The sequence below is a fragment of the Trachymyrmex septentrionalis genome, unplaced genomic scaffold (assembly GCF_001594115.1).
Source record: "Trachymyrmex septentrionalis isolate Tsep2-gDNA-1 unplaced genomic scaffold, Tsep1.0 scaffold76, whole genome shotgun sequence".
In the NCBI taxonomy this organism is placed as follows: domain Eukaryota; kingdom Metazoa; phylum Arthropoda; class Insecta; order Hymenoptera; family Formicidae; genus Trachymyrmex; species Trachymyrmex septentrionalis.
In genome coordinates this window covers 1047207-1060159 of record NW_017305947.1, presented here as the reverse complement: position 1 = coordinate 1060159, position 12953 = coordinate 1047207, and the positions used below count along the sequence as shown (strand labels likewise).

Below are 12953 nucleotides of genomic sequence, written 5' to 3'. Positions count from 1 at the left end.
AAAAATTCTAAAAAAATAAAGATTTTAATTAATATAATGCTTTTTTATTGCGCGTTTTTTATAAAATTGCATATCAAAAAGATCGTCAAAAATAGTTATAAAAAAAAAAAGAAAAAAATATGTTAAACAATATTCATATAAAATAATATTTTAGAATTTACATGTTTTCGCCGTTGGAGTGCAAAAAACCCCAGGTGACTATTCCCAGAGATTGAGAGACAAAATCTCGTGAAAAATATTAAATCTAGAATTATACGTATGTGTCATTTGTGATGAGAAAATGTGTTCACCGATTCGTCGCAAGATACAAAATTTCTACGTGTCGGGCTTTCAATCCGCCAAATCCTTACGAAGGAAGGAAGCGAGCCCAAGATAGCTTCGGCGGATTACCTCATTCCAATAGGTCGATTTTTCACGAAGACATGACGAAAGAGAGATGTCGAATGACGTTGCGGTGAATCACAGCGAATCAATCTCTGTCTCGTTACAAGCGCTCTACCTCGTACGACTTCATGAAGTCATACGTTCTCCTTCGATATTTTGTCAGAATCGATCGTTCACTCTCCGTACCTAGTTACTCGCTTGAGTAGTCGAGAAGGATTAATAACTATGTGTGTTGCGCACATAACGTTTGGAATACTAATTAATCGCCTGTCGGCTTTTACATGAGAAGGTAGGGATCGAGATATTAATAGACTTGTGGTACAGAGAATAACTAGAATTGTTGTTAGGTTTCTGGGATTGCGAAAGTTACTAACGATGTTCTTAATTATGTCGATATTACTAATTCTGAGGAAGATGGGATTTATTGCACGTTGGTTGGCGGATGTTATTATTAAATGGTAATGCCACGAGATAACAATGACGTCAAATGACTATTCCGATAAATAAATGTAACGATACAGATAAACGCAGATGTTGGAGAACATAATCCTTATATTTATAGAATTACATAATTGCTAATCGAAAGCCACTGGCTCGTGTAAGTACAATTACAACGGTCCTTTAGCAAGATTCTCGGTGCTTATTATGCAAACTTCGAAGTCCGAAAATTGGCAACGAAACGCGTTACAACTCGTAACCGAGTCTAACTTCGACTATTAAACTTTACCAAAATGGCCACGTAGACTGCGATAACACAGCTGGTTCTATTAGTAATTGGACAGTAGCTTTATTGATTACGTTCATTTCTAGATTACGCTCATTACCTTTCTCTCTCTCTCTCTCTCTCTCTCTCTCTCTCTCAACATTTTAGTAAATATTACTACATACTCACTATGTGAAAAACCACATTACAATGCTGTATAACGCTCGCTATTACGCAAATTGACCATAATGCGGTTATGTCAGCAACGTAAAATAGTGACATATTCCAATTAAACTAACGAATGGAACGAAATTGAGTCGATTTTTTCCAATCCGCGAGCCGCGACGATATAAACTTCACGCATAATGTGAGAGAGTTCATCATCCAGATAATTAATTTACATCGCGCGTGCTACCGCTATAAATTTGCGGCGAAATTCCGCGGCGGTATCTGTTGGCAATGTATATACGTAATAAGCGTTAATCGATTAATTGGCTAGTATCCAATCTTATCCCTCCGTCAGCATTTCATAGTTCACCGAGCGACGGCTGAGCAATTGCTCAGAAAGTTTCAAATAAGAAAAAAACTTTCCTCTTGGGCGTTCTGTAAAAAAGAAAAATATTAAGGATAGAGTAAGAGAGAAAACAGAGAGAGAGAGAGAGAGAGAGAGAGAGAGGAAGGAAGGGAGGAAGGGACTTGGACAAACTGTTTAAATCGAACGTGAGAAAACCGAATTAATGAGGATTAGCACTAATCGACGTACAACCATCTCTCAGAATTCTAATAATCGCTTGAGGGTAATTAAATTAAACATAATTAGGATACAGAATCAGAAGACTATAAAAGTAGGTCTTCGAGAGGATTAACGCGCAAAGTTAAATCGCTTTTGGAAACTCGGATGTTATAAGCTTGATGTCTCTACTTATCACATCATCCATATTTCTCTCATAACCTTGACTAATAAATGGATATATATTAACTTAAAAAGCAGCACAGAAACTATTCCCTTAACTTAACTATTTTCTACATTACGTTTTACTAGCGACTTTATTATCTCACTGCTCGCTTGGGATTAATATCTTTCCACATAGAGTCCATTTTGGAAAATTTAAATTTCGTGAATATCTGAAGCAAAAGTTATAAAACTAATGTTTTTATTGATAAAAGTGAAGTTTACAGACATAATTCAATGATATCCTGTAACGAGTTGTTCGGTTTATGTTATTGTTATACACAATAAAACAAAAAGAAGTAATGAGACTCCATGGCGATAAACCGTTCCTCTTGACATAAAACCGTCAACGTGTTCGCTTTATTACGCTGAACAGCAATGTATAAAGTACATTACGGGCCATAAAGCAATCATAAGACGAGCGCATAAAAATGCGCCGTGAATCTCTTGAAAATCGTGGAATATTCAGTTTACTTAGAATATCTTAAACTAACCGCAAGACCATTTTGCGAATAGATCCCTTGAGGAATTTGATATTGATTTTCGCTAAACGAAAAACGTCAAAAAATGTAATATTCATACCGCGGTAAATACTTTTTTTATGCATTTCCATTGTATGTATAATATTAATTCAAATCCTTCGTTTGCATTAGCTGAATACTATTAAAGAAACGAGAAATAACACTCTAAAAATATTTTTTATATTATCACAGATGATTTAATTAACATGACTATAATTTTTAATAACTTTATATCTATTAAATAAATAGTCGTTACTTTCTTTCAGCTCTTTATGACAATTAGTTATAAACTAATACTGCGATCGAATTAAAATCTAATATTGCAAGAAATAATATTACAAGAAATAGAACATTTAAATATTATTAAATTAAATATAATATTAAATATATATTTCACAATTATAAATTATGAATTGTTATAAAATTTAAAAAAATATAATTTATTATTTAACAAATATTCTTTGAATTAAAATAATAAGAGAGCGTGACAAAATGATTACTTCCCTGAGAAATATTTTGCTCCAATCCGCTACAGTTATTATGGCTATCTTTAATGAAGTTATGAGATTAATCAAAGTGGAGATCTCCCTGAGCTGTACCGCTGATATCAGCGCATGGTCGGTCCTTAATTTACCAGCGTATAATTCCAAGCTGGCGGGTGACCCTCGAGGGCCACCTTGGCGTTAACGAGTCCCCCTCGTCTGTGGGATCAAGAGTGGCGAAAAGCCTCGAGGGTGCTCGTATTTTAGGAACCAATCGAGTGATGCAGGGTGCGGCTAAGAAGCGAATGTTCACTCGGCGCCGTTGGGACGACGCTGCACTCAGTGCAAAGAGAAGAGACAGGGAATGTGGAGGTGAGGGGTGGGGGCTTCATCGATTTCTTACCCCGTGGCCCAGTAACGCGTTTCGTGGGACCGTCGTGTACCGTCATTGGGTGTAGCTACCCCCAATGAAAGGATCTTGATGCACCGCAGGCTTCACCGAGCCCGAGGAAATCACCGATCGCGGCGTCTCTTCGATCGTTCGCATCGAGTTTTTGGGATGGTATCCGTAACGCTTAATCCTCTCGTTATCGCGCAGGATTTTATCATTTCAACGTGATTCCAAGGCAAAACTTTTGCAATATTAGATGGAAAACTTGACGTCATCGCAATTCATTATAAATATGACTTCAAATGAGCAAGTATATTTTCTAATGATAAAATCTGAATACATTTGATTACAATATACGTTATTGTGATTATTTAATGAAATAATAATCCTAATTATTTAATTTTAGTAATTATAAAACTAATTAATATTTATTTATAATAGCTATTGTATATTGTTTTAAAATGTATGTATATTGTTTTAATCATTTATATCAAATTTTATACCCGTAAATAGTTTTAATAATTAATACGAATGTCCATTAGTGTTTAAGCTGCTTGTTGATAATTAATTTATTAATTCACTTTTATTACGATATTTACAAATTTTTATAATATAAATTATTTTCATTATTAAAAGTGTTTTAATATATGACTTTTTAATTTATAACTGCATAAATATTACTAGACATTATATTACATGTTATCTGAATTAATAAATAAATTTCCAGGACACAGCGTATATATATAATTGTAACAATACATTAAAATTACTTTTTACTTTGAAAAAAAATTCCTTTAAAAGAAATCTTTTAAAATTATCTTTACAAGATAGAAAAGCTATTAACGTGGCGCTAAAACCGTGTCATATTATGAAAATTATGCGTTTCGCGGATTTTCTCCGTGTCCAGGTCCATTCTTGGAATGACAACGTTTCGTGAACCTTGCAAGTCCATTTCATCAGGGCGAGGAACAGCTTGATACTAAATTGTTCCTCCGAGCCGTTTCCTTTATATTACGCTGCTTGTGTAGTGATGGAGGGGGAGGGGGAGAGGGGAGAAAAGAATTGTGGAGGGGAAAAGGCGGGAAATTCGCCGGTCTTCAAAAACCGGGAGAATGATCTTCCATATTTTATTTATATTGTTGTAGCCATTATCGCTATTTAGGATGTTTTTGTATCTCTATGACTTTCCTATACTTTCTTGGAAAGTATGATGTAATGTTGGCTATTGTGGTCGCTTCGTCAAACAGTATTTGATGTCCCATTTCGATGTCGTGTTCTGATAATGCCGACTGCGTGATGTCGTGTTTTAGCCTGACATCACGTTGGTGTTCTTTTATCCGTAGGTTGACCATTCTCCCGGTTTCTTCAATGTATATTTACATGCAGGAAGGTATTTTTATGTCATATTACATTTTGAGGCAAGCAATACGAAGAAAAAAGTAATGAATTATAACAAATTTATTGGATATTGATTTATTGAATATTGAATTTGGCGTTTGATATTCACGAATGCTAGAATTAGAACTTAATCCTCGAACAAAATGAAAATGAAGCAGATTAAGTAAAAGACCAGAAACTTTCCAAGAGTTAGTGACAGTCATGTGTGTTGAATTTCAAAATGTGTATATTATCTTCGCTTTCCAAGGAAGATAAATTTCCGTAACAAAACTTGTTCGCTCGCGAAAAATGCGCGATTATGCTAATCTCGTATCACATTACGGTATACAGGTTCGTATTTAGTGCTAAACGCAAACGTCATCATGCATCGTATAAAGTTGATGCAATCTATTAAAAGGAAAGCTAACGTTCCTCATTATCAATGATGTACAACCGGAGCAGTAACATTTACGATAAGCACAATGATGAATTATCATTACGTAAATTTCACCTATCACAATTTTCCTTGCTACACTTGCGTGCTGTATATCCACGTATATCCGATACGTAACTTCAACTCCCACGTTACGTCGCAAGCTGCGAGCTTACGAATCAATCATATTTTCCAATTAGTGCGCAATCTTTATGAAAATGAACCATATTTATTTTCTAGAAGTTGTTAGCAATAACCAACGATAAATGTCTCCTTTATCGGCAACGATTTAATAACCGGTTGTCTGGAGTTTAATGGCAATCTCGCATAATAATAGATTTTCTCGTGCTAAATTAGATTGTTCAATTGCGCATTGATAACGCGATATCATCCTCTTTCATCTTGTAGATTTTGTTTACATTAAAACGCAAACTCTAGAATTATGTTTCACGATAATGTCTAAATCACATTGATATAATTTGCAACAATATTTCTCGATTGTTCTCTTTGAAACCGCGATCGAGTAAACTAAAATATTTATTTGGTTTAAACGAGAGACTTGATTACGCATTGTATTATAATTGTCAATTAATTTCTTTCCTAAAGGTATTCATGTTAATATTGAATAATTAAAGAGCTTTTTAATAAATAATGAAAATTTATAACTTTAATAAATTTGTAATTTAAACAGAAATAATTACTTATTTATTTAAATTAATAATGAAAGTTTTCTATTTGCTACACGAAATATTGCGCATCAATATTAATGCTCGCTAATAACAAATTAGTTACATTCACAATTTGTACGATGTACAAAAAAACATGATATGTCTGTATATATTATAATAATGATCGTGAATTATAAAACATTCGTTTTTCCGAAATAATCCAGACCTTAATTTCAAGATTAAGGACATAATCGTAGAGGGAAATCTTCCTGGATATAATTATTATAACTCCCAATTAAATTAAATGACAGTGTCAGGCACTCGCAATGTTAAGGTTCACACATGCTCTTCTAAATTACCTCGTACTTCGCGAAATGGCGAGAAAGGACGGGACTCGCGCTTGGATTAACTTAATCAACCAAGTATTTGCCAAGCGAAGGAAACGGTCGAGGAGTTCGAGGAGGATGGAGTTCGAACAGGAGGATGGCTCTCAGAGCAAATTGGCCGCGGCGTATTGTCGGTGTCGAACGGGAATATATGTATTTAATGGATTTCTCTCTTGTTAATACGCTCGATGTACACGCGTTCCATTACACAACGGCACACGATTTCACTAAATAAATATACGCTCGATTTGTGCTGCGTGCTTTCAAACGGCTGTTGCAGCTGGAAGTATAGTGAGCGATGAGGCGCGGACTTGAACATTCGTCGAATAAAACGCGGCTTGCATTGATTTAATTCAGCGATTAATTAAAACAAATTCGCCACTGGTTAATTCGCATTATACGGGCGTTGTCTGAACTTTTAATAACGCCACACAATATAATTAATCGTACGTTTAAATCCCTTTATAATGAACCGCGGCGTATCGGCGAGCCGATAAAATGACAAATATTCCTTATGCATTATGCCGCGGATTATGCAAAATTTATGCGGAACTGATCGATGTTTACCGCTCTCCTTACCGTCATAAAATGCGGTTAAGGGCTTAATGTACCAATCCAGAAAAAGCTCCCGCAATTATACATTTTTCTTCTAACGGGCAACCTAGTTCCATCAATAAATGTCTACTTCTGGAATGAAGTGCCGTTATCTGAAACTACTTAACCTTTTTGCTAGCGGCGACCGGTAATTGCCCATCTTAAATTTCCGTAACTGGGCGAAAAAATGATTAACGGTTCAGGATTCTTTATCATCCAAGTTCCGTACTTTAGTGCAAAGTGCATTAAGACCAAACCGCGGGAATATATAATACGAGGAATAATGTTAGAGTAGTGTGTCTCGATCTGAAGAAAATTCTCTTTCATATACTATTTTATATGTGATAATTTTCTTTAGAATTATTATAATTAAAATCATAATTTTTCTCTAACTCTAGATATTCTTTGCATCAACTTTTAAAATCAGCAACTTAATATTTATTATAATTAGGACGATGTTATATATATGCGTACTTAACCCATGTTTACTCAAGTGACGAACTTGATTTTTTTTTATTTAAATTCTAATGCTATAAATTAAAGTCTAATTATTATGTAAATTTGTTTGACATGTTACAGTAACAAAATTCATTCGCATTGGGATAGCTGACAAGAACGATAATCCCCCATATTTCGACAAGGGCCTCTACGAGGCTGAGGTAGACGAAAATGAGGACATTCAGCATACGGTGCTCACCGTCACCGCCAAAGATCACGACGAGTGTAAGTCTTACTTGCCTTTTTAATAATATTTCATCAATTATCATTTTCATTCTATTGTAAATTACACCGAAAATATTCACAGTTTATATAAGTACATATTAAATATTTGAAACTATATTATAATGACGCTACCCGCATGCAAGTGTACCTTGAAAATATCTGGGCAACCAATTACAAATATATGTCGTGTTAATTTTAACATGCAAGGTAATTAAAGACATATGGGATTTTATATTGCAATCTCATTTGTTATGTTTGAGAAGTTTAATACGATGACATAAAAATTCCAACAAATACATTTGTGAACGTCATTTTCAAGTATTGTATTTAATACACAAGCATCTCTGAAAATTTCATTACTTTATCTCACGGTACCAAAATTAAATTAATAATTACATACGTATTATGGAAATATTTACTACACAGTGGATGCGTTTAAATGTATTGTGCAGATTGTGTACGAAAAGTTACGCAATATGTCCCAAACATAAATTAAATAACACTTCATCTCATTCACTTTACCTCGATATTTAATCTTTTTTGAGTAATACGGATAAACAGATCATATGAAATTTCACATTTTGGAAACATTTAATTTATAGCTTAACAAATATTCACTATACATTTGAAATTGATGATATTTACAAAGTACGTTATAAAAGATTTTAAAACTAGATATATATTTTGGTCCTTTTAAATCTAGTATATAGCATTGTACAAATATAATACATTAAAAAACCGATACATAACAAATAATGTGACTATTTGTGACTGAAATCGGTTTGTAAAAATAAATATACCACTATTTTCCATATATTTATTGTGTCAAATATTTGAGCTATTTTATTTAAAAATTACAGTTTATATTTATATAACTTGAATTACACATCGAGATATTTCTAGCTATTATTTGAAATTGCTAATATTATTATTCAATATTGCTAATTAATCTTAAAACTGCATGTTGGTACATTAATCTATGAGAAATTTTGCAGCTTTTATCGCGCCAATTTCGGGCTTTGAGTTTCAGTGCAAATTTTTATATTGTTCTAGACTGCATATATAAAAATCTAACAAAAGAAGTCTGTATACTTAAAAAATTTTAATAACAAGTTTTTAGTATCATAGAAATCGGATTGTATTTTCATCATTTTTTACATTTTTCAAATTTATCTATCAGAATTCACAATTCAAATATCGATTGTGCTTTAAAATCAAATTTGTCAAAGGATTGAAAATGAAGAAAATGATACTCTTACGGTGGAGAAGCTTAGAACCAAAAGAATTGTATTACTAAAAAGAGATATAGTCCGAAAATTTTGAGCTTCATACTATCACCCGAATCGATCTAAAATAGAATTTACCGAATACCATTATTGTCAAGTAACTTTTACTAGTCTCATATCTCGAAATGCGAGAATTATCGTAAACTAGATCGAAAGTATCGAGTAGACTTCGGATGGCGACCGATCGAAGATGGCCATTTCCCTCCGTGCTAACATCCCCCCGAACTTTCTTATTCGATAAAACTCGCTCCCAGCGAGAAAACTTTTATCTCGGAATTCATTCGATTACAACGAGAGAGTCACGCCTTGCTTTATTAAAAGTCCTTCCTTTCTGTCGCAGCCTCGCGTATTCGATACGAGATCACGAGCGGGAACATAGGCGGTGCATTCGCTGTGAAAAACATGACCGGCGCCATTTACGTCGCGGGTGCGTTGGACTATGAGACGAGAAAGAGGGTTGGTATCATCATAAATGTCATCCTAGTGTGCCGCTCGAACGCCTTATTTTACAGCTATTTATTTAACATCTTATTTTAACATCTTTGTATATTCAGAAATTAATCAATATTTTAATTAAAAAATATTAATAATAAATTTTAGTTAAAAAAATTCTAATTTTTGTTTTTTTCCTGTTGTGTTTTCTGAAAATAATTGAAGAATAAAAAATTAAATAATCGATTTAATTAGCTTTTTTATTATTCAAATTTAAATAAAGATAATTTATTTTATGCATGTACTATTTTTATTTCGCAATAAATCTTCAACAGAAAGATCATATAATATATATTACAATATATAATGATATGCTAATCGATAATTGATACCACGACAATTAAGTTAATTATATAAATTAATAATTGATATGATGCCAATTGAGATAATTATATGAATTGATAATTGATTTAATGTCAATTGAAATAATTAAATAAATTGATAATTAATCTAATGGCACAATTGAGCTAATTATCCGTATATTTCGTGCACGTGTGAAAACTGTATTTAATAGATTAAATATCTGAAATTGTGATATTTTACGAGAAAATTTCCACGTGCGTCTTGCAGTACGAGCTTCGGCTTACTGCGTCGGACAACTTGAAGGAGAATTATACGACAGTTGTAATTCACGTGAAGGACGTAAACGACAACCCGCCTGTCTTCGAGCGACCAAATTACAGAACACAAATTACGGAGGAGGACGACAGGACTTTGCCGAAACGCGTCCTCGGGGTAATTACTCTCTTTATATAATCGCTACATTAAACTTTTATAAAATTAATTGTGCCGAATGAATATTTACCTCGTCCACACAGATTGCGGTTAATTAGCAATTAATATTTGAATCGCAGGTCACTGCGACTGACGGAGACAAAGATAGACCGCAAAATATAGTCTATTTCCTAACTGGGCAAGGTATTGATCCCGATAATCCTGCGAACAGCAAGTTCGACATCAATCGCACGACCGGAGAGATTTTTGTTCTGAAGGTCTGTTTCTAAATCAATCAGTATTGTGTGTTCGAGAAAAAGATTTTATTGATAAAGAATTAGATATTTATTATATGAAAATATATATATAATATGTGTGTATGTATGTATCAGGTATACAGTGAAAAGTGGCTAAAATTAGAAATGTATGCTTATATTATTTAAAAATGAATGTTATGTGTAAAATAGTTCACACACAATAAGATCAATATTTATACTCAACAATATAATTTTATAATTTTTTCATTTTATCTTAATTATTTTTTAAGAACGTTTTTATTTCTTATTAACATATTTTTTCTCGCTAAAATATTTTTTATCCAGGTTCTAAATTCCGTGAATTTTTTGTATTACTTTTGCAATACAATTTGTAATTTTTTCATTTTGTTAAAAAATACGTGTAATACATCCTTGTATTACAACAAATGAAAATATTCGTTAATATAATTTTTTTACATTTGCGTGATACGAATTTTTCAAGCTTTATATTAAATATAACTATTACAGTGCATCGCAATATAAAAAGTATCACAAATTCTCTTCAAATTGTTAATACTGAAAATATAAAAATTATAAAGCACAACGGTAGCGGTTTTTTTTTTCGTTAATACGAAATTAATTAAATTGTAAAATTAAACGGTTTCATTGAATTTATCTTGCAGAGTCGCAATAGTTAACTCTGCTTTCAAATTAATTTGATAGAAATTTTACTTCAATAAAGTTTTAATTTAACATACGACTAAAAAAATTGCAAAACGGATGATTCGAGGAACAGCTGATTTCGTATTGATATTAAACGTCTGATGTAATCTAACACCTGGTCGGCAGAAATTAATTCTTCCATGACTATAAAATGCACATATTTGTGCACGTGGCTGCAACGCAATATTGCGATGGAATAATTCAAATATCGGCATCGCGGTACGATATTGAGTTTCGAATAAAGACTATGTAAATACACGACTATGTCCTACGTTTGACTGGCTTCTCAAAGGATTCGCGCGTGACTTTTATTTTTCTCCCGACATAGCCGCTGGACAGAGATCAACCAAATGGTCGGCCACAGTGGCGGTTCACCGTGTTTGCTCAGGACGAGGGTGGAGAAGGTCTCGTGGGTTATGCCGACGTCCAAGTTAACCTCAAGGACATCAATGACAACGCCCCGATATTCCCGCAGGGTGTCTACTTCGGCAACGTCACCGAGAACGGCACCGCAGGTTTGTGGGACAGTAGCCAATGGGCCAATACACAGACGCGGTTACATTCCCGTGCCATTAGAGTTACGCTGATTAGATTCCCGTTCCGTAACAGTTACGCTGTTATATAGAACTCTACATGTTGGATATTGATTTGAATATTTTAAAACTTGCGACAAAAATAAAGAAAAATTTATCGATTTATTAAGAGATTAATAATTTCTTTTCGTCAATAAATAAAAACTTTAATAGCGAAAAAATGGACTCAATAAAATTCAAATGCAATTAACGCTTTTCGTGCTCTTCTTCATTAGGAATGGTGGTGATGACGATGACAGCCGTGGACTACGATGATCCAAATGAAGGAACAAACGCAAGACTTATCTATTCCATCGAGAAGAATGTCATTGAAGAAGAGACTGGCTCTCCCATTTTCGAAATTGAATCGGAAACTGGCGTGATCAAGACCGCTGTGTGCTGCTTGGATCGAGAACGCACTCCGGATTATTCTATACAAGTCGTTGCAATGGATGGAGGGGGGTTAAAGGGTAAAATTTTTTCAATTATTTCGATTATTTTTAATTTTAACAAGTTTCATATAATTTTTAATTGTAATTATTAATAATCATTGTATTTTTTTCATAATTCTCACAATATCTAAAATAAATGGTTAATAATTGTAACAACTCTTATTCGGAATGAATTAATTTTTATTTTACTTCTGTGAACTACCTAGTAAAATATTTTGTCGTGGAAATAAAAGGACACCGACTATCTGTACTTATTTCATCTTTTTGTTATATCTTACACACGTTTACTAAAATATTACTAAACGTTCTCTCCGTGCGTCTTTTATCATTCTGGGTCTTCATCTGTATTCAAGTATGAAAGTCGAAAGTCCGAAGTATATGCGTAAAACGGTCATAGATATTTCTATGAACAGTAGCAATGTCGTTTTGCATATTTTAAGAGCCGTCCAGAACATTCCATAGAAAGGCATTGTTTCAGTATTTCCATGCATTTCTTGGTAGGTACCGGGACGGCATCGATACGGGTCAAAGACATAAACGATATGCCACCGCAATTCACGAAGGATGAATGGTTTACTGAAGTGGATGAGACAGAAGGACCAGATCTGCCAGAGATGCCGATACTCACCGTAACCGTCCACGATGAGGATGAAACCAATAAATTCCAATACAAGGTACCCACTTATGTTCGCGATGCGAAATTGTTAATCGGGCTTAAAAAATGGTTTAAATTTAATATATAGGTCATTGTATTCTCTTTTGCATTTATTCGAGGTTCGCATTTAACTTTCATTTTACTCGTAATTAAAAATTATCATAGCATGTAAATAAAGAAAAAAAAAA

The 12953-nt window shown here is 33.4% G+C and overlaps 1 protein-coding gene across 1 annotated transcript in view; it reads left to right on the top strand.

The window, feature by feature from the left end:
- LOC108754120 (neural-cadherin-like) overlaps nt 1–12953 on the top strand; it is a 67862-nt gene that overhangs the window by 45028 nt on the left and 9881 nt on the right. The window contains exons 2-8 of the mRNA XM_018496196.1: nt 7471–7614; nt 9241–9356; nt 9963–10127; nt 10247–10384; nt 11415–11601; nt 11895–12128; nt 12612–12784. Coding sequence (XP_018351698.1) covers nt 7471–7614; nt 9241–9356; nt 9963–10127; nt 10247–10384; nt 11415–11601; nt 11895–12128; nt 12612–12784 — 1157 coding nt within the window. The remainder of the gene's footprint in view (nt 1–7470; nt 7615–9240; nt 9357–9962; nt 10128–10246; nt 10385–11414; nt 11602–11894; nt 12129–12611; nt 12785–12953) is intronic.